Source organism: Argentina anserina, chromosome 6 (genome assembly GCF_933775445.1).
Source record: "Argentina anserina chromosome 6, drPotAnse1.1, whole genome shotgun sequence".
Classification (NCBI taxonomy): domain Eukaryota; kingdom Viridiplantae; phylum Streptophyta; class Magnoliopsida; order Rosales; family Rosaceae; genus Argentina; species Argentina anserina.
In genome coordinates, this window is record NC_065877.1 from 22,883,033 (window position 1) to 22,904,828 (window position 21,796).

The 21,796-nt window shown below is 37.8% G+C and overlaps 4 protein-coding genes across 4 annotated transcripts; all 4 read right to left on the reverse strand.

The window, feature by feature from the left end:
- Positions 1-7,414: 7,414 nt before the first annotated feature.
- On the reverse strand, positions 7,415-8,376 carry LOC126798875 (umecyanin-like). The gene is made up of 2 exons (XM_050525952.1): positions 8,091-8,376; positions 7,415-7,944 (listed from the first exon to the last, which is right to left on the reverse strand). The coding sequence occupies exons 1-2, from the start codon at positions 8,272-8,274 to the stop codon at positions 7,577-7,579; spliced, it is 552 nt and encodes a 183-aa protein (XP_050381909.1). The 5' UTR covers positions 8,275-8,376; the 3' UTR covers positions 7,415-7,576.
- A 1,315-nt stretch (positions 8,377-9,691) lies between these two features.
- LOC126797093 (uncharacterized) lies at positions 9,692-13,768 on the reverse strand. Its single transcript, XM_050523772.1, has 6 exons — positions 12,922-13,768; positions 11,931-12,544; positions 11,064-11,841; positions 10,760-11,019; positions 10,359-10,660; positions 9,692-10,055 (listed from the first exon to the last, which is right to left on the reverse strand). Exons 1-6 carry the CDS (start codon positions 13,766-13,768, stop codon positions 9,692-9,694), a joined length of 3,165 nt encoding a protein of 1,054 aa, XP_050379729.1.
- Positions 13,769-14,219: 451 nt separating this feature from the next.
- LOC126799612 (glucan endo-1,3-beta-glucosidase 14) lies at positions 14,220-16,119 on the reverse strand. The gene is made up of 3 exons (XM_050526850.1): positions 16,006-16,119; positions 14,552-15,585; positions 14,220-14,445 (listed from the first exon to the last, which is right to left on the reverse strand). The coding sequence occupies exons 1-3, from the start codon at positions 16,067-16,069 to the stop codon at positions 14,356-14,358; spliced, it is 1,188 nt and encodes a 395-aa protein (XP_050382807.1). The 5' UTR covers positions 16,070-16,119; the 3' UTR covers positions 14,220-14,355.
- A 744-nt stretch (positions 16,120-16,863) lies between these two features.
- Positions 16,864-21,514, reverse strand: LOC126799421 (methyl-CpG-binding domain-containing protein 11-like). Its single transcript, XM_050526624.1, has 2 exons — positions 21,365-21,514; positions 16,864-18,048 (listed from the first exon to the last, which is right to left on the reverse strand). The coding sequence occupies exons 1-2, from the start codon at positions 21,431-21,433 to the stop codon at positions 17,227-17,229; spliced, it is 891 nt and encodes a 296-aa protein (XP_050382581.1). The 5' UTR covers positions 21,434-21,514; the 3' UTR covers positions 16,864-17,226.
- Positions 21,515-21,796: the final 282 nt, after the last annotated feature.

The window sequence follows — 21,796 nt, forward strand, 5'->3', positions numbered from 1 at the left end:
TAATAGATGCAATATGAATGCATAACCGGTCCTAATGAATAGGAGGTGAACAATTCACCTCCTAAGTCAATGTCAAGTGCCCTTATTATTAAAATAACAATAAAAGAGCGAGAGTGTTCATTTCAGACAATACCCTAAAATAAAGATATAGTGCATCAAAGGTTTCATGGTTTCGACGTTGTGGGGACCTGGACTGGTATCTCATAACCCCATCACTTTCAGGTCTATCACACTCGAAATAATCATATCTTAAAACGTTGTTTAGTCTCGGGTTTTCATAAACATTTAATGCATCAATAAATATTTCAATAATATAATCTTTTGATAACTAAACTATTATTTTTTTTTATATTTGGCCAAAGCAACATGAGAGGGTTAGCTCCCCTACCTGGAATGACGTGCAGAATTTCAAATCCATAACGTATGCTCCAGCTCTAATCTTGCTACTGCTCCAAGGATCGAACAGCTTTTGTAACACAATTTCTGAATTCCAACGAAATGTAGAAGAGTCAATCTCAAATCCGAAACTCATAGATTAATGACTCAACCTTCTTTCCTAGTTTGACTAGGAAAGTCAACCTTTGACTTTTGTTGACCAAGTCACTCTTGATTTGACCAGGAGGTAACTATCTCGACCTTATTTAACTATTTATCGACTAATTACGAAATAACCCGAAAACAGTCTATCTTTAGACAATTGACAATAATAAGTGTACTTTTATGATTAATAAAGATACTCAATACCATCGATGACTTAATAACGATTCCGACACATTTCTAAGTTAAAAGAGCTCTTGATTTCTGAACCAGGCGGAAATTGGAACTATCATTTAATATCTGTCGCCAAGTTAAATTTAGGTTTTACTAAATTACCCTAAGATAAAAGTAAAACCATTAAAACTGTTTTGTAAAACAGTAAAAGTTAAACAATAAAAGGTAAATAGTAAAATGTTATTTTCTGCCATGGGCAGAATGGTAATTTCACACTGTTGTAAAACTGTAAAAGGTTAAATCTAAATCAGTGAAAACCAGGGATTTAACTTTTTTTTTTCTCCGATTAGTTCTGGCCTAAATTTTGATACTAAAAACCATCTCCATTCGATCAAATTCCAACATGCAACACAGTTCTAGACTTCCCAACAATACAAACCAACCAAAATCACAAACTTTACAAAAGAAGAAATCAATTTACTACCTCATCAGGGGGAGTTGGCACATATATGTTAATCTCAGATGTAATAGGTGCGTTGTGCTTTTTTTCTACTTCAACTAATGTTTTATTTTCTCCCACTGGGTTTTTGTTACTTGGTAAGGTTTTTAATGAGGCAACACCTTATACACTTTTTTACTGTTGAATCGGCAGAAGGGAGAGTGTTGAAGGAAAAACATGTTATGTGTCTTCGTCAATGTAATAGACGAGAGGTGATTAAGTCTTAGTATTCAGTAGTTACTGTGTAATGTTTAGTCATTATTGTCATCATAATGTACTATGTAAATTATCATTGTAATACTCCCCCTATATAAAGGGATTATACAATAAGATAAGTAGACAATGTAACTTTGTTTTTTGTTTTTTACAATTAAAATATCATTTTACTTATCTATGGACCGTAGACAAACAAGTCCATCGACCATAGACAAACAAGTCCATATAATATAAAAAGCAAATCATATTTCTTCTAAAATAATTCTAGTGATAAAAGGACTAATTTAAAACTTAATTTAAACTTCAATCACATAAGGTTTACTTACGTTAAAGTCAAGTTGCGTCTTCTCACACAAAGTGCTACCTCAAGCACCTAGACATAATGAAAGTTCAACTTAGTAACAATCGGAAACAATATAGTTCTAACTCCATTCAAAGCGAACCCTAACCCAAAGACTTGTCACTCGAGACAAAATCTTCCTTTGAGACCTCCCAAGGTTTCCGAAGTATCGAACAACATACCTATTGCAGTAATTGAACTAGGTTTGCGTTAAAACTCTACTTGAAAAGGAAATTTAATAACTGATACAAGACAAGGAGGGGGTAAATTAAATCAGAAAAATATAAAGGCAATGAAGCGGCGAATAATCAAGAAGAATTATTTGAAGATATATAATTCGCGCATTCTAAGACAATTAGAAACTATAAGAAGATGATCATTTGGACTTTTCGGGTTGCTCGTACAAAATTACAGATTTTAATTCACGAATCACATTAAAGCAGATTTTGACCTGAATGTCTATTTGAGATGCATAATACCTTTTTGGAATAGGAACGACGAGATCTACAAGACTCACTTTAATGAGCCCTATCAAATATAAACTAGAAAATATTGTCTTAATGATCCGATTCGGCATTTAGTATTTTAGAACTCTTTTATTTAGGTTCCTTTGTTTCTTTTTTAATTTGGATTCTTTATGTGTCAATGTTAGATTATGACTTTGATTTTGTTTAGGTTATTAATGCATATAAACATCATCTTTGGACAACTTTCATATTAATAAACCTTTGAGTTTTCTCAATTATTCTGATGGATTCCAGAACTTCTTGTCGATTGGAGAAACCCTACTCTTGTGGATTCAAGACTGTCATTGGTGATTCCAACGGGTTAGTGTCGCTGCATCAATAACTAAGCTCCCATGAATTGAAAGTGCAACAACAAAGGCTAAAATCCATGAAACATATAAGCGCACACTCGTAATGACGAGCACAATACCATAGGGCCAAACATCACCACATGAGGCTGCCAATAAGCCTCATGCACCACGCCAAAATAAATCTTGAATCACCACTACCCGCTCTAATCAACATGTAGATCATGACAAGGGAAGTGTTTTCATCTCTAAGCTAAGGCCAATTCGGTCTATCTCTAACACTATCAGTAAGGCAGCTCCTAAATCAACCACTCAGCATTTCAATTCGTGCTTCAAGACTTACAATGTTATGTTTAGGAGGAGGATGACATCATAACAAGGCTAGTACAGAGCTACCCTAGCACTGAAATTAGCCTGAAGAGTCGTGTTGACGCTGTTGACTTTTGCTTGTCAGAGCATCCACACCCATAAATTGGATTTGCTCAAGCAAATGGTAGGGCCAGAAGCAAAATTTGCTTCAAGCAAATCGATTTCATATTTTGCTCAAGCAAATCGATTTTTTCACACACCCATTTACAATTTGCTTGAGCAATTCAATTTTGTCTTGTTGTGAAATAATTAATTTTTTTACCAGATATATTTACAACCAATAATAATGTGCCACGTGTCATTATCGACTCGATATTATCCAAAATTTCCGATAAGATTTTTGACTAATAGATAATTGACAGGTGTCACTGCCACGTGTCATTGTCGGTAAAATAATTGGAGCAGATTTCCGATAAGATTTTCGACTAGTAGAGAATTGGCACGTGTCACTGTCGGCAAAATAATTGGACCAAATTTCTGATAATATTTTCGACCAATTTGCTATAAAAACGTCTAATATCACTCATTCTATACTCACACCATTGTGAAGAATCCGAGCATATAACTCATCCTTGAACCTAAACACTTAGTAACATTTCCTTGTTCTTCAATCTAAACACAAATCGGTAATGACTACCATCATGTTAGCTTGCATTATATTGCATAACATGATTGTTGAGGAAGAGTATGTGGATGATGATGAGGAAGAAGAAGAAGACTTGCAAAACCCATCGAGGGCTTTCCGGGTTTATGATGGGCCGGTGAATGCACAAGGGAATCGAGTTCTTTTTTAGCCAATCAGTAGAGATGGAGCTAATATACAACGGTTTCACGACCGTGTTGCCGATCTCGAATCCGCTTACATCCCTCGAGAGCTCCAGAAAGACTTGGTGAAACACATTTGGAGAGTGGAAACCGGTGAAATACTTTAAATATGTTTTATTGTGTGTTTTCATGATGTTTGTGTTTAATTATTAAGCTTGTGTTTTAATTTAATGTGTATTTCAATTTCAACTTAATAAATAAATTGCATTTTATTTCTCGGAAAATTTAAATTACATAAAATGACGAACCAAGCCCAAATTTATTCTTAGTACAATACTATAACTACTATGGAAAAAACACGCGACTTGGGTGATAACAATCCGAATATGTTTCATCGGTAGTTTGATCTTGACTAGCTTCTCATTCATTAAGGATTGCTAGTTTCCTCTTGGTAAAATACTTTTTCGAGATTGGGGTCATATTCTCCAAATCTATTGTCATGATCCTTGTGTCATTCTCTTGTTTCTTCAATCGTAACTCTTCTTCCGCCCTTGCTTTTTTCCGCTTTTGAATTTCTATGTACTCCGCATAATAATTAAGCTCACTTTTCATTATGGGCAAGCCTCTTGGTATGCCATGATGCTTGGTCACTTGCAATGGTATGCAAAACCTCCACCCGTTGCTCAATAGGAGTCTTACCCTGTTTCTTTTGGCGCCTAGCTTCCTTTGCCGCCTTGGTTCCCATTGGTCTAGGTGGACTCGATGGAGCTGCCGTGTTGCTTTGATGTGTCTCATTCAATTGGTCGTCATCCAAATTGATGGTTGGAGATGATTCAGTTGCGGAAGGAATACGGTGGTAACTACTGCATATGGAGATGGAGTAGTAGGTAACACCACAACGAAATATGGATGATCTTTAACCACTTCCCAACATTCAAAGTGTGTAAACTTTTTCTTCTTGGCATTATAGTAACATGATTGAGCTTGTCGTTCCTGATATAAAAAACTTATATTAGGTACTTATTTAATTACATAATTTAAATAAATTGGATAAAACAAATAATATAACAAATTAGATATATTAAAACAAATAATGTAAACAATGCTACATATTTAAACAAATTAAATAAAACAAATAATGTAAACAAAATTAGATATATTAAAATAATTAAATATGTAAACAATGCTACATATTTAAAAAAAATTAGATATAAATTACATAATTTAATTCATATAATCAAATAAAAATTATAATATATGATAAAACAATGTACTTACTTCGTCCATTAGCGAAGTGCCGCTAGCTATATGTTGTCGTGATGCCGCCAAACATTCGCCCCATTTTTGCAAAAGTAGCTTGAACTTGTTGTAGTAAGAAGCGAGCGCGATTCGGGTCCTCGGCTCCTTCGGAGGTTTCTCACCCGGTGCTAGCACCCAATTTTGCATATAATCGCTATGAATTGTCTCACACAATTTGTCCCTCTTTTCTTTGTTACCGTCATATTCATCAATGCTATGACGGACTAAAGAAATGCACATTTGTAAATCTTCGGAAGGAAGCCAATGGGTGCCCATTGTTTTGAAAAAAAATGCTAAACAAAATGAGAGAGGAGATGGAGGAAGATGTGAAATTTGTTGTGCACAAATTGGTGTGAGTTCATAACAAATTGAAGTAGTATTTATAGGCAATTTTTTGGGAGAATTTGGAAATTTTTGGGATTTGTTTACAATTTTTTGGGTTTATTTCCGTTATGATCAAATAGTAGCCGTTGCCAATTAATTCTGGCCGTTGGATCGAAATTTCTGATTCAAAATGGAAGGCCCAAATCTATTGGACCGTTGGCCAATCGGTGAGACACGTGTCAGCCATTCATTGGCTCGCTAAATTTTTTTTTTAACTGGCGCGTGCGTTGCACGCGCCTAACAAAAAAATTCGCCCATGCCTGACGTCACCCACGGGCGGTGGGCTCCGCCAGGCAAACGAGCAAACACCGGAGCAAAATTTGCTCGAGCGATCGGACAAGCACCGCGGCTGGGTTGACTGGGCGAGCAGCTCGCCTCCTCCTGCTCACCGGTGCGAGCCTCCCAGTCACCTGCTCGAGCTCCTCCTGCTGGTCCCTCCTCCTGCTCGAGCACGCCGGCACATTTGCTCGCTAGTGCGGATGCTCTCAATTACAGTTCCTGGCTCAAAATGGGTCAACTTGCTACCACAAGGAAGGTTGCAACTTGCAAGGATGTGGAGACAAGATTCAAATAACCATCGTCACCTAGGTTTGCAAGATAGCCAGGTAAAGTTACGGGTGGGGTCACTCCGCTGCCGACTTTGATTTGAGAAAATGACAGAGAAATTGCGCAAACCACCATGATAGGGAAGCTCCAACGGGAGAGGTGCATCAATTTGGGCATGTAGCACAGTCAGGCGACGTCAGATAGCGTTGAAAATACTAGGTCAGGTCAAGTCAAACCAATTATTTTGATTTTGAAGGAGGCACCCGTGAAAGAGAGAGAAGGAAAAAATGTGTTTTTGTGCAAAAATGAAAACCATAAAAGAAAATTTTCTATTTACACTTAAAGTTTTTAAGTTTCAAAAACTTTTGTTGGGCATAACTTCTTCATAACAATCTCCAACCTAAGCGTGTCGCACATTAACTCGAGTCGACGAGTTCTAGGAAAGATGGTTCCTGACAAAACCAAACGAATAAAAAATAACGCTTTGTAATTGAACATTTCTAAGCAATTAATAGTTGATTTTATGAAATGTAATGGATACTTTAAATTTTTTAAATATGATACAATCTGTGACATCGTATTTTACGAAACTAGGAAACATCCAAACAATTTGGGTGGCATGGAGTGAGAAAAGACTCTTGGGCAGAAGACCAATAGGGCAGTTGATGGAACTCAGTCTGGAGGCGAGTCCTATGTGTGATTTGACCTTGTTCTGTTCTCAATAAGTTAGCTATGCTAACGTGATCCTGGTTATTACTATGATTTCCATATATTAGAGACTCAGTATAAAAGTAGTTTGATTTCTTGTTCTAGGAGTCTAGCTAGCTTATTTCACACATTTTATGTTGCCCACGAGGGTAGATATGTTTTTTTTTGGAGAAAAATAGTTTCTATTAAACCGGGCCCAGAACGCTACATACATCATAAACTATATTGTCTTGAAATATTAGCGGTGAGCCTAAGGCTACGTGGAACAGTGCAATCTATGAAAAGTAACTCTTATTATAGAATGTCACAAAAAAAAACCTACAACTACTGAGAATAAACCATACATTCCAATAAAATCCCTATAAAAAATATCACTAAATATTTTATTGCCCGAAGAGTTTAGGTGACACGCCAAAGAATATAAGCGATATTCTTGCCCTTACGAGTAGGGCTGACCTTTCTTACAAAAGAAATTGGGAGAGTAACAAGTGGACCAGGCTTCTTTGACAGCTTTGAAGTCTTGTTTCTACTCCCCAAACATCGACCTCTATTCTTTTATTTTAAGGATATGATCGGCTCTTCAAGCTCCTCCTCAGTTAATCCTCTTGAAGGGTGGGTTTGAATTTTTCGGGTGAGCTCAACAAAATCCAACTGATTGCTTTCCTCACCCCAGCACAGTTGGGGTCGGCCTAGCAGTCCCTTCAAGCTCAGAGGTGAGCCCATCATGCTCAAACACCGGCTCGTTTGGTTTAAAGAGAATTAATGGACCAAATAATTTTTTTTTATTGATAATCTTGCGCTCCAAAAATTGTCACGCTGATAGATAAATAACAATTAACATTAATCTAGCTTATACTCTATCGATGGAGCTCTCGAAAATGATGATCAAATTGGATAATGGGATCATAACACTGTATATACGTATCTAAAAGAAGAATCCCATTACAACGGACAACAAGCACAAAACAAAACCAGTTCGAACGGCAGGGGAAGAAGAGTTCGGCGACTCTGCAGTCACCCCCGGCGTGGTGGTAGCAGTGGTAGATGGAGGTGGTGCAGTAGTTGAGGTTCCGGGTGTCGTGGCGGATGATGAGACGGTGATTGCGAGCTTCTGGCCGGACTGGCAGTGGCTACCGACAGTGCAGATGTAGTAGTGGTCACCAGCGGAGGTGAGACTGACGTTGGCCGGGCCGGTGGTGATGGTGCTGCCGATTTCGTTGTCGTCGCTGCAAGAGTCGAACGATGCTTTGGGCACTTCAACAACGTCGTGTGCGTTGGTTGCGAAGTTGAAAACTGAGATTGATAGTCAAGAACAGAGTGTAAGTTTATTTAGTTGATCATGAGTTAATTGACCAACAATAAGAAGAAGATGGAGATGGTGATGATAAATTAGGTGAAATGAACAAGCTAGCTAGATATATCATATATCGGAAACTTACTCAGAGAATCACCAATTACGAATGTCTGACTAGCCGCCCAAGTAACATACTGTTGTGCACCGTTCTGTGGTACGTTCCAGCCTGCGGTATCTCCCACCACATGCGCCGTCTGTGCCGCCACATTCTGTAAAAACACAGCTGCAACTAACCCGAAAACAACCATCATCTTCATTTGGCTCTCCATCTCGATCTCTTTAGCTTCTGCTCTTGATCTATTTGCCTCGTGTTCTCTTGAAATGGTATGTATAAGAGAACAACTAGCGTCTGATGATCAGAAGATATGTTCCAAAGAAATATTTTGATGCCTATAAATAGGGCTGGCATGAAGTGAGAAAAGACTTAAAGGGTGGAAGACCTTTGAAATGTTAAACGCGGGGAAGCCTTGAAAATAAACACATGCCTTGCCTTGTACGTTGTACGTTCCGACTTGTTCTTCATATGTGAACGCCTGTTAATTGTATAGGTCAAGAAGTGATGTGATAAGTTGTTCGAGTCCAACGTGTGGAACCAAAAGCGAAATGAAATGGCAAGTTCCGACCGTTATCTTCTGCAAGGTGTGGGACTGTGGAAATGGCCATAATGTTGAATTGCCCATGCTTGGTTGACTATACCTACTCTCCACTTTTCGTTGAGAAACTACACCTACTCTATCTGTCTTTTATCTTAATTGGACTAATACCTACTCTTTGGAGGGAGACATTGATGCAAATCATGTAAGTAGTTTGGTTTCGTTTCGAGTATAACCTTAGAATTATGTAAGAACTCTGACTTCTTGCTCCATTGGGATTTGGTTGTCAATAATTTGTTTTCTTTCTTTTTTAATGCAAATTTGGTGGCTCATACTGCACATTGCTAATTTTCCCGTAGAATTTAGTGATTTCAGTTTTACATCCAAACCAATTTTTTTTATTTAATAGGGCAAACTGCCCTTAATTTATTGAAATCAAACTAACAAAGGAGGTGGACAAAAAACCTGACCTTCTATGTCTGAAAACTCAAACAAAGACGATAAACAAAAGCTTAATCCAGCATGTGTACACCCACCCATGCAAAACTATATATATAAAAAAAACTCATAGCAAATAGCAAACCCTCAGGCAAGAAACCTTTAATTAAATGACGGGATGAAGCTGGTAGCATTGACAGACAGTTGTGAGATACCAAAAATAGAGAAAATAGACATATCGTGAAGCTTCTTGTAAGGATGAAAAGAATGCATAGTAGACTCTTTGAACAATTCCAAAAGATGACGTTGGGCTTCCAACACATTAAAAATCTTACATTCGAAACGCACCAGATTCCTAGTGATCCAAAAAAAACCAAATTAGATTACAGGAGACTAGAAACTAAAGTCGACGTTTAGGTTTTGGGAACGCTGAAACACCAACACCATTAAACACTTCATCAAGGGTACCCCAAGGCGAGAATGAATGAGAAAATAGAAGGCAAACCCATTTTCATAAAGCCACAGTTTTAGAACAATGCAAAAGAAGATGTATACCCGATTCCGCATGACTTCCAGAAAAATAGCAACGAGATGGAAGTGAAAAACCTCGCCGTTATAAAACATCATCAGTTAGTAAACGCCCATGAAGAGCCTTTCAAACAATAAGAGTTTTGCGGGGTTGAATTGCTTTACTCCATATCACTTTATCCCAGTCTTTATGCTCACCATGATTTGAGAAGAAAACAAAAGCTTCTTTTGCTGTCAGAATTCTTGATGAGGAGTGCGGCCATAAAAGAAAGTCAGATGTGTCTGCATCAGGCAGAGCAATGCGCTCAATTTTTTCTGTTGCTTGAGGGAATGAAAAAATAAAATCTGCTGGGAGAACCCAATAAGAATCAACAATAACATCATTCACCTTAGCATGAAGTGAAATATAGCCACTTATTCCAACACTAGTAGTAAGAGGCTCACCCAACCAATTATCTTTCCAAAAAGATATCCTCTTACCATCACCAACACTCAAATGCAAAGAATTTAAAAACATTTGCCAAACTTTTTTGAGACCCAACCAGACTGAAAATCTCTTGTAAGACTTTATAGGTTGGAAATCATCTTTCAAAAAACGAGCTCTAAGAAAAATAGAGGCTGGAGAGGAAGAAGATAGCATCTCCCAACATCTCTTTATTAGAAGAGCACGATTAGTCTCAAATAGATCACGTAACCCTAAGCCTCATTCCTCTTTAGGTTTACAACAGTGACGCCAAGCAACAAGAGGCATGCCTATTTTCGAAGAATCTCTAGTCCAAAAAAAAATTCCTGACCAAGATTGAAGGTCATGAAATAAACCAGCCGGCCCCTCATATATCTGAAAACTATAAACTAAAATGCGTTTAATCACTGATTGAATAAGTTGTAGCCTACCCGCTTGCGACAACAGATAACCTTTCCAAGATGACAACTTGCATCTCACTCTATTTGCAATGTCCTGGAAATACACCCTCTTAGGACGTCTCTGGAAAATCGAAACCCCAAGGTATGTGAATGGAAGTGACCCCTGCTTGACACCCAAAATTTTCCGGATAACAAAGCGTCTACGGTGAGCATATTTCTCAAGAAACACCAGCTATTTAGATTTATTGACTCTTTGCCCTAAATTCAAGCTATATTCCTCCATAAACTTCATTAGATTATTCAAAGATCTTTTGGTACCCCGCATAAAAACCATAATGTCATCTGCAAATAGAACATGCGAGGGTGGAGTAATACCAAGAGGAGCTGACAGTAAATCAATAAATCCATCCTCAGCCAGCTTAATGAGACCTATACTTAAAACCTCTTCCGCAAGACAAAAGAGAATAGGTGACAAAGGATCTCCTTGACGAACACCACGAGAACAAGGAAAAAACCCTTTCATCTCACCATTAACTAAAATTGATAAGTGTTCAGACTCCAAAATTGCTTTAATCCAGTCACAAAAAGGATCTAAAAAAAAAAATCAAAAACCTTCAAAACCCAAAGTAAGAAACCCCAATCAAGCGTGTCAAATGCCTTTTGCACATCAAACTTAATTGCAATGTTATCGCCCTTATAATTACGATGCAGGAGGTTAATGCATTCTGAAGTCAATATAATGGGGTCTGCAATACTTCCCAAACGGTCAGTTAAAATCTTTGTGATAAGCTTGAAAATAAAATTCGCCATAGCAATAGGACGCAACTGCGTTACAGTGTCTGCTCCAAGGACTTTAGGAATCAATATCATTAAATTGGAATTGAAGTGGGGGAGAATGTATCTAGTATTGAAAAAACTCTGAACAACTTGGACTACCTCTGCACCAACAACTGACCAACACTTCATAAAAAAAATTCCACCAAAACCATATAGACCATGAGAACTATTATGATCCATAGAACACATAGTCTGAAATATTTCCTCAGATGTGGGAATGGCTGTTAACATAGCATTATACTCAGTAGTCACGAGATTAGGAATTACTTGAGAAACTAGACCAGTGTCTCTTACAAAAGAATCTGCTGTGAAGATGTCATTGAAATAATTTAACACATGATCACTAATCTCTTTTGGGTCATCAATAATACTGTTTCCATCTCTCATAGATGATAATGAATGTTTAAGATGCCGGACTTTAACTATTGCATGGAAGAAAGAAGAGTTTCGGTCACCTTCAGTAAGCCATTTTATCCTTGATTTATCACATAAAAATTTCTCTTGAAGCAAAAGAGCCTCATGAACTTGAGCACTGACAACACTCTCCTTGGAAAGCAAGTCATCAGAAGGATCAAACTAGCAATTTCCCGCTGAATTATATACAAATCATCAAATGACTTCTCCACCATTATGTTTACATCCCCAAACTCAGCTTTATTCCAAACCCGAATCTGTTGTTTAAGAGTCTGCAGTTTGGAAGCCAAAACAAACATTGGATTACCATAGAAATGAAAACTCTGCCAAACCTTCTTCACCAAAGAAAGAAAACTTGGATGATCTAGCCACATGCGATGGAACCGAAATAGTGATATTTGGTTAGGTATAAGCTTTGAAAAGGACACTAAAAGAGGACAATGATATGAGGGAAAATGAGGAAAAGTAGTGCACTCCAAATTGCGCCAAACATCCATCCAAGAGAAATTGCTAAGACACCGATCAACCCTCATTTCAACACTTGCACCAATACCCCTTCTATTTGTCCAGGTATAAGGCAATCCTTTAGTAGGAAGATGAACCAACTCATAATTAGTTGACATGTCCTGAAAGTCTGAACATGAAACGACATTGGGAAGAATTCCACCTCGTTTTTCATGAGCACCCAAGACACAATTAAAGTCACCCAACACTATCCAGGGTCCCTGAACAAATGCATTTTTAACATGAAGCAGATCATTCCAAAGCCAGCAACGCTCTGTTACCATAGTTCTTGCATAAACCCAAGTCAAAATACAATTAACATTCTCCAAACCGCAAGAAATTATGAGCTGCTGGTCTATAGCTAGTAACACAGTAGGTTGAATAGCTTGATCACATAAGAGCTAGATATTTGGAGGTTGGTCCCCCCTGTCATTCACAGCTGCTAGAAACATCTTTAAAGAATGTCAAAAGGAAGATTTAAGTGAACTTAAATTAATAAAAGGTTCAGAAATATCAATAATAGCAGGTTTGTATTTGCGAACCATCCTACTCAAGACTCGATGAGTGGGAGCGTTGCCCATACCCCGAGCATTCCAAAAAATGATCTTCATAGGTTGAGGCGTGAGGTGGGAAAAAGAAAAAAAGTAGGGTAACGGTCCAATGCTTGTTCTTGTAGTAAATTCTCACGCATTTTTTTTTGCTTCTTTTGTTGGGATCTAGAAAGAACAACAGTCATACCATCCTCCGGCTCACGAACCACAGTTGCATTGTCCTCTGTCCTCGTTGAGGGGGTGGGGAATAAGCCCTCAACATCATCTAAAGCCTCATTGGTAACCACCATTGAGTTCTCTACATCAAGGGTCTGAGCATTTGGTCCCTGGAACACTTGGTCTGCCAATTGCTCAATTAATTCATTAGCAGCCCCCACAATAGCCTCATGAGCTAGAGTGACAAATAGATTTTCACTAGAAGTATGAGTACATGGCCTTGGAACCGAAGCTCTATCATCTGGAGTACTAGCTCTCCTATTGTATTTAATAGTTCTCCCTTCATCAATGTCTCTCCCATTGTCTTCAATAGTTCTCTCTTCATCAATGTCTCTCGACTCAAAATTCATCCCTTGATCAACTTCTGCTATCACTGTACATGTTTCTGTATGTGATGGTACCGTACCATTAATTTCAGTTGGACTAACTGATGGTTGAGTCTCTATACTTTGATCATTTGAAACCTTCTCTTTTACTCTGTATTCTTGTCGGACCTTCGGTTTCAAAATCGGCTTCTCAGAATGACGAGGCTTTGGATCACCTTGTAATTGTCTACAACGATCGGCCATATGCCCAACCATACCACAATGAGTGCATATATTCTCATAAACAATCTCAATAGGAAAACAATGTGCCTCACGCTCGACCATGAGCGAAGACGGCAGTTCGTTTGCAAGATCAACATCTACTAGCATACGAGCATAGTAACCGAACTCACACTCCTTGGTAGCCTTGTCCAACTGCAAGGGCGTACCCACTCCACGAGCAATGTCCATGAGATGTTGAGGATGCCAGTAATCTTGGCTCAAACCATACATCCTGACCCAAAGTTTGGCATGTGTTTGTGGAATGACATCCTCCGGGACAAAGTCAAGTTTCCATTGCGACAATTGGAAGAGACAATCGGGTAGAGTGCATATACCACCCACCCCCAAACTCTGCGTAAATCATCCTCAGTGCCGAAGTGAATATCAAAGTAGCCATTCCCGAGTGGAACTAAACGTCATGGCACTGGTGGCTTCCATAAATCGGCAAGTAAACCCTTGAGAATAGATGTATCAACAATGAATGAAGTAACTCAAATACTTATGAGTCCACAAGCAAGATCTCGTTTTCTGATTTTGATCCCTGCTTCTACTTGTGCCTCAGCTTCAATCAAACTAATTCATGTGACTTGTAGAGTTTCTAATGGGAGATTGGTTACTAATAACAGAGAAAAGGCAGGAGGAAAAAAAGAGTGTTGCGCATTGCTGGAATGGTATTAGAAAACAGTCGGTTATTAGATCTTCATCTAATGTACAATAAATGATAATGTAAAACTAGAAACTGAATTGGCTATACATGGAGGTGTTACAATTGTTCACGTAAGAACTAGAACCACTTCAAATGTTCAACACTTCAATTGCTATGAAGATAATATTAGAAGCAGAACAGCAGCACAACTTGTGAAAACCCAGGTATGCGAAGATTGAAACCAACCTCGAAATCCCATGCCCTGTAAACAAACATGTAACACGAATGAGAGGCAAAAGTAGAACATGTATGACAATTAAATTAATCATGATCATATATATGATTGTAACTTTCATACAGATGCATACCTTGTAATTAAGAAGAGATGAGGATGCTGCATTTGGTGCAACAAGTCCAGTGAACCCAATGTCATACGAAATGCTCCCATCTGCTTTGAACAATCCGAAGTTCCTCTCGGACGTTGGCCCCGGTTTCAAGTTCTCATTGAACAAAGCAAAAATATAAGCTTTCACCACCATCTTTGGCCTATGAGGAGTTCCCTTCTTCTTGGCCAGTCTTTTCTTCAAATTCAAGTTGTATGTCCTGGCATTTTTTGCATCTGCTCCTGCTTCATCTTGGTCCCCTTTAGACGCCCAACCAGTTTCGGATACGATGACTTCCATCTTGTCATATCCAGCCTTCTCCAAAGCAAAATAAGATGCATCAACCATGGCATCAAACATGTTGTCATAATGGAGATTAGTCTTTGTGTCTAGGATCCCAGGATTTGACTTGAATATAGCATAGTTGAGGTTAATGTGCTCAGGGTCACTCTTATAAGCCAGAAATGGATATGCGTTTATGTAAAACGGAGATTTAATCTGGGAAAAGAACTCGAGAAGTGGCTTCATGAAACCAGCAACATCTTCTCTGAAAATGCAAGCAGATGGTGGGTAAGAATTGGCAAAAACAGCTTCAGAATGTGGACTTGAGACCTCAATGCTGCTGGCCAAACCAAGCTGGCTAAGAGCACCATAGACATTCTTTACTGCAGGCAACAAGACTTCCCAGAGTACCACATCAGTGCCTCCCAAGATTTCATTTCCGACTGCTATTCCGGAAATGTGAGTCCCTGGTAGGTATGGCTGGACCTTCTCTTTGATCCAAGTCGTGGCGCGATCCTCACCTAGGGCTATTTCCTTGAGAAATTCATTGCCAAGTCCAACTACTATTTCGATTCCTGATCCCTTGAAGGCGGTGAGGACTTCAGGTGCAGCATCATATATTCGGATGTTCTTGATCTTTGCTGCTTTGAGAAGTGTCACCACACTATGAGGTGATGGAATGTTGTCTGCTATTCTGCCATAGTTTACTCCATATGTCCCAATAAACGTTGCATCAACTGATCACAGACAGAAAACTGCCATTAGCCAAATGGTAACCATCCAAATCTAAAATTACCAAGTTCTCCATTTGCAGGTGATTGAAATCCTTACATAAAATTTCTCAAGTTTTAAACTTGCAAAGGAGTTTTAACATGACAAAGTTAGCAATGAATAATGTAGACTTTCCAGATATGTAACATGGTAAGTTGAGGGCTCAACAACGTAGACCATACTTTTTTGACAATTTTTTTACCTAAGCACTGGTCTAGATCCACACATAATATGAGCGTTACAATGTTGAGAAAATTTTAAAGAGGTTACGCACAAATCAATGGTACAGGGAATTAAACAAGATCTCCACTGCACTTACTTTGTATTGTAACACATAACCAAGTTAGAATACTAAATTTCAAATAGTTGAAGAGGAAGTCACATACCATTGAGAATTGTACTGATGGTGAAGAGAAGAAGAAATCCGAGGAAAGAAGATGAGCACCCCATTTGTCGTTTGGGAATATTTACGATGAAAGAGTATCCCTTTTGTAGAAATATTGAAGTAATTGAAGTAACAGGACCTAACAATGAAATTTCTGTAACCCAACAACGTTGGTAACCTCAACCGCCAAACTACCATTAACCTAAACCTGGGGATGATGCAATTCTTTTGCTTCAGGCATGCCATAGTGCCCTAGATTCTTAGCTTTCCCTATAATTATGATTCCATGAACAAGTATATTAGATATTCTCAGGCTTGGCCTTAATACAAAGATGACCATGTCTTTGTGGCCTAGGAATAGAATCGATTCTTACTTTGCTCTTACTTTTACACGTCTCTCTCAAAAGTATACCTTCCCAACTTCCTTCTAGTGTTTCCCTTTGGCCATTTTTCTGAAAAGGATCCTTTCTCCTCTTTTGTTTCATGGTTTGGACAGTACGTGATCTATACCTTTCGTGCGAAAGGAGAATACTAGAACCCAGTATAAAACCCAAGAAAAAGAACTGAAACTAGAACACAAATTAGCTTTATAATAGGAGCACCTGATATTGTGACCGTCATATACTTCTGCGGATATGAGTTTCAACTTTCAGGTGCATAGAACTTTAAACACTACACAGAACACTGGCTAACAATTTTTGCAAGGTTAAATTCAGGGCCTGTGCAAGTTCTATCAAAGCACAACACAAAACTATGTTAAAGAATCTTTAACATAGTTGTCACTTGTCACCCATATTCTTCAGTAATTCTGACAAAGCTACGACTGAAAATAACCATCATCAACAAAAAGCAACACAAGAAACTACTAAACATCAGTTAACATTAACAAAGTAAAAAACGAAGTCCATGACAAAAGACAAAAGCACCAACCTAATAAGCAATCTCTTATGTTCTAAATTCAAAGCTCATCTGCAGAGCATAAGGCTGCAGAATCTGCCTGTACGACCTATCTACCAGAGATTACAGGTTGGTTACCTACATACAATTAAATCTAACATCAACGTTGCAATTATCCACAAGTCCCAGAGTTACTGAATAGGAGCAAAAAGTTCAACATAGACTAAGAGCCTGACCACAGAAAAAGGTAAATCAGTCCATTTCACAAGATCACTGGAAAGGTAGTACAGTATATTCAGCAGCTCAAGGGAAAGGATTATGGACATTATGCCGCATCAGGTTTAATCACTTGGGCAACCTTACCATTTTCAACTACCTCCCCATCCTTTGTATTCATATTCTCCTCAGCTGGAGCATCGGTCTTCCCAACGACCTCTAATACATATCGTTTCTCATTGATCTTTTCCTCCAGAGATGGTGCTGTCCCCTTCTCTGGTGCTCCATTTGCTTCAATGGTCACAGCAGATATTTCATCCTGTTTCTTGTCAGTACAGCCATTTCCTTCCTCTCCCTCAGCTTGTGGCACGTCTTCTTTGTTCTTTTCAGTTACCTCAGTAGCCAAAGCTACTTCGGCAGTTTGGTCCTCTGCTGCAACACCATTTGATTTTTCATCTTTTTCTTCACCTTGAGTTTCCTTGGCATCAGTCTGACTCTCATTCTTCCCATCCTCGGGGATAGTTTCTTCAGTTTTGGTATCTGTGGTCTTAATTTGCTCAGTTTCTTCTGGTGATTTTCCTCCATTCTCAACCTGTTTCTCAGCTTCTGCATCTTTCATTTCAGTGTCATTTGTACCATCTCCTGCATCAGTAGTCTCCACTTTATTGTCCTTTGAACCTGATGATTTCCGGCCTCTTTTCTTTAAAGGCTCATTCTCCGGTGGAGGAGGAGTCGTCTTGACCTTTTCACTGATCCTGGATGATCTCCTCGGGGTTTCACCAGTACCCCAATCAAACTCTGACAATGCAGGGCTACCAGGATGTGATTTTAGGTACTGCTCCAATTGTTTTTTATTATTTATCTCCACCCCAGTTGGAGAAACGAACATGACTTCGTTTTTCCTTGGTGTAACTCCCGTTTTGGGTAAAAACTGCATAACAAAAAAAAAATGATTGTCAACATTGACAACAACCACATTTAGATCAGTTAATTATCCTAAATAATGACATGATAACAGCAGTATAGCAATAATTAATTTCTCTATGTAAACTGGAGGAATAAAGAGGAACAGGAAGAATGAAATAAGAAAGAGAGAGTTCTGACAAAAGATTTAGGGTGTATTATCAGCCCAAACAGAAAACTTGCGGGCACATTCTGTGAAGATCTATATATGTAACACTACATAACTGTTGCAAAAAAAAAACCTTTAGTAGTCTACAAGAAAACAATAAAGCAGCATAATAAGTTTAGATTCAATGGAGTCACAAAGTTTGTCCTGAGTCTAAACAATTGAGAGAGAGAGAGATAGACAGAATCATAAGAAACACCTCTGACATTTAGGTTGCATAAAAATAGAAGTACTACATAACTGTACAACTATGACTAATCTAGATCATCCATTATCATCTCAAACCTATGTAAGACACCTTAGGTTACACTGTCTCCTGTGTCCTTCCATAATTCTGCTCCACAGTTTCATTATCATTGCCTTTATGTAAAGCCACTTGAACCCGACATGGGATAGTTCTCCAACTGTATATAACAACCAATGAGTGAAGTGCACCTCTTCGACCAGTTAACTGTCAAAGATTCTATTCTACAAAAGTTCCCTGCATGTGTTGCTTATTAAAACTTATTATTTCAAAACCAACATGTGTAACTCAGACACACTCTTAGCTGTTTTCTACAAAATTTGTCTACACACACGGTATGACTGCACATCTTGCACTCCTTAAATGCTACATTGGCAGGAGATCAGCGGTGACGGCATTGAGGCATGCTATGAATGTATGTATATGAAGCCCTTACATGCAAGAAAAGAGTTATTTGAGACAAAAGGGAAGAGGGACAAACTTAAGCTTATACAGTTACTATGTCGAAGAAATTCATCACAGTTGCAGGTTTAATATCACTAGTTTTCTTATTTACTTTCAAAAAAGACAAGGGCAGATATGGGGACTTTCTGGGGTGATAAGAACTAGAACACTGGTGATACAGTTCGCAGTATTTTAAGTCATATAAACCTTTTTTTAAAGTCATATGAAAAGGAATAAGGACATAGGAAACTTAAGTATACATTAAAGATCTCAAACAAATTTATTACAGTATGAGATGCACGCTTAAAAAGGAAAATGATATGAAATTCCTAGTCATGTCCAGTTCTGAATACAGCCTTTAAAAAAAGGCATGCTAAATTCATCTAGGTACACTTATTGCTTCATTAACAATACGTAGTGGAGGTGTTAAATGTTGACAGATTTATCAAACAGTTAACCACCCAAAGGAGTTATTTTTTTTCTTTATTACGTAGATAACGTCGCCTACTTTCAATTAAAGATAAGGCAAGACCTAAGGCCATGCCAATGTTACCTAATTTCTCGTCCTTGCAGGTTAAAAGAGTTCACCTGACATCACAACCTCACATGCCTTGACTCTGTGCTAAACGCTAACAAGAATTGCCTACTGCCGACCATAATATATGTTAACTCAGTAGTCACTATAATTAAGAAGTTTGCCAATTAAAACTTTCTCACTTATAAATACATATAGACAGAGCCAGCAGTATAGTTTTAAATAAAGTACAGAAAGTATCATAATTTGCACCCTACAACTCCATGAGTATACATATTGTTTCCTCTCACAATATGTTCGCTAGCTTTCATAGTACTTTTTGAGTAAATTGGTTGCTCACACACATCAATGTAAATTATATAGGTGATTCATAATCAAGAATATTCTTCATATATCAAAATTAGCGCCCCTTGCTAGATCTTTCTATATAATTGCTCACCCCTTCTTAAATTATTTCGCTCCACCCTCAACCAGTACCTAAATGTTGTATGAGGTTCAAATATTATTTGCTATAACAGGTTTTGACTCCAAAGGATGGTACCAAGCTGACATATTAAAAATAATTGACATATTGACAAAATTGAAATATACTGTGAGAAAAGGCAGCTGATTGACCAAATCATGTGTACACTGACAGACATGCGACTGCATTACCTCACCAATTACATTTAGCAAACAATGATCACACGGCTAGCCAGTTACAACTAACTGGAGTCAAATATACTCAAAAAAGTGACAAAGAGACCTGTGTTGTGGAATTCGATTGCCAAATTTTTATTGGAAACAGTACCACCAATGGAAACCATCAAGTTTTCCATGTTTGAAGAAATATCCTAAGTTGTGGAGTCTGTGCAATTTGCAGCAAGTAATGGAGGAAAACACTTATTCAGGATTCAATACAAAATTGTATTTCCAAAAAAAAAAAAAAAAAAAGGGATTCAATACAAACTTTAACTACCTTCAAGTTTTAAAAAATAAAAATAAATCAGCCTATGAATTAGCTCAGTTTTACATAAACAAGGGTGATTTGTTCAACAATATATTCAGATCAGACTAATTGCCAGTAAAATGACATGAGTCCAAAGATGTAACCCTCAAGAAATTCAGTTGTGAAATCATACAGAAAAAGAAGCCCCAACACCTCAAGGAATAATTTAAAAAGGGAGAACAATTTCGTAATTATGGTACTAATTCCAACATTTGCATACAGAGCTTCAGGGCAAAGGATAAACATTTTTAAATACATGAGACTCAGGTTTACACACTGGTATATGTCTGAATGCTGTGTATGATTGCCCAAATCTTAAAGTTTAAGTAAAGTTTTAGAAAATTCATACTAGAACTTCCCACAAAATTAAAACTAAGGAAAATTACTAACTTTACTAAACGAATTTCTATTATTCCTCGTATAAAATCAGGAACAAATATAAATTCAGATCAAACTCAGGACATAGAAAAAGGAAGAGAAAAATTCTTCAGTTCGCAGCAAATTACAATACAGAATACAGATTCAATCAGCAAAGGAGTACTCACTACCTAAAAATAAAAAACTTAAAAACAAAACAAAAATTCAACAAACAAAGGTTTCAGAGAGTAAAATATTCAATAAGAAAAAAATAAAAAGTTGCTCCCTTTTTTCTGGGCACATATTAGAAGGAATTCCCAAATTGCTCAGTAAGAAACCCTAGTTCCCAAAACCAAGTACAAAACAGAGTTCTACCACAAAACTAAAATTGAACCAAAATAACCAAACCCAGAACTAAAATCAAGCTACAGGTATAGAATATAAACAAAGATAATTCATTGGTGCTTATTAACAAACCAACACACAGAAGCAAGTAGAACTTTGTCTAAGTAACAATGAGAGAGAGAGAGAGAGAAAGAGAGAGAGAGACCTTCTTCTTCTTCCAAGCAGGAGGAGCAGGGAGCTCAATAGCAACAACCTCATCCACTTTGTTCTCCATTTCTTCTTCTGAGTATTCAAAATCCAAAGCCTCTCTCTAGTGTTACAGTTATAGTTGGGGTGTTGTAAGATTCTAGAAGACCATACGTGTTCATAAAGGATATATAATACACCGTGGGGGGGGGGGGGGACAAAGGCTCTTAACTCTCTTTTGTCTTTTCTCTCTCCCACATTTACTTTTTGGGAGCTCCACGAAATATCCACGATTTGAGTTACCGAGTTACCATTAACGCAAGTCAACAAGTTACCATTACAGCAAGTCAACAAGTTACCCCTGATTTTTTTTTTTTCATTTTTAGTTTGGGAGTTTCTATTCGTACCTCCTAAAATAACACTTAGACTTCCATCTTTTTTCTAGATAAAT

What these genes read in the sequence shown, in the direction of transcription:
- LOC126797093 (XM_050523772.1), bottom strand. Translation starts at nt 13,768, where the DNA reads ATGTATGGTTTGAGCCAAGATTACTGGCATCCTCAACATCTCATGGAC. An exon ending in GGTTCGTGAGCCGGAGGATG is followed by an intron (nt 12,545 to 12,921) that starts GTATGACTGTTG and finishes CTGTGTTACTAG; the next exon opens with CTATAGACCAGCAGCTCATA. An exon ending in CTCTTAAACAACAGATTCGG is followed by an intron (nt 11,842 to 11,930) that starts GTTTGGAATAAA and finishes GGAAATTGCTAG; the next exon opens with TTTGATCCTTCTGATGACTT.
- LOC126798875 (XM_050525952.1), bottom strand. Translation starts at nt 8,274, where the DNA reads ATGGAGAGCCAAATGAAGATGATGGTTGTTTTCGGGTTAGTTGCAGCT. An exon ending in CGTAATTGGTGATTCTCTGA is followed by an intron (nt 7,945 to 8,090) that starts GTAAGTTTCCGA and finishes TATCAATCTCAG; the next exon opens with TTTTCAACTTCGCAACCAAC.
- LOC126799421 (XM_050526624.1), bottom strand. Translation starts at nt 21,433, where the DNA reads ATGGAGAACAAAGTGGATGAGGTTGTTGCTATTGAGCTCCCTGCTCCT. An exon ending in CTGCTTGGAAGAAGAAGAAG is followed by an intron (nt 18,049 to 21,364) that starts GTCTCTCTCTCT and finishes TTTGTTATGCAG; the next exon opens with TTTTTACCCAAAACGGGAGT.
- LOC126799612 (XM_050526850.1), bottom strand. Translation starts at nt 16,069, where the DNA reads ATGGGGTGCTCATCTTCTTTCCTCGGATTTCTTCTTCTCTTCACCATC. An exon ending in CATCAGTACAATTCTCAATG is followed by an intron (nt 15,586 to 16,005) that starts GTATGTGACTTC and finishes GTCTGTGATCAG; the next exon opens with TTGATGCAACGTTTATTGGG. An exon ending in CATCTCTTCTTAATTACAAG is followed by an intron (nt 14,446 to 14,551) that starts GTATGCATCTGT and finishes GTTTGTTTACAG; the next exon opens with GGCATGGGATTTCGAGGTTG.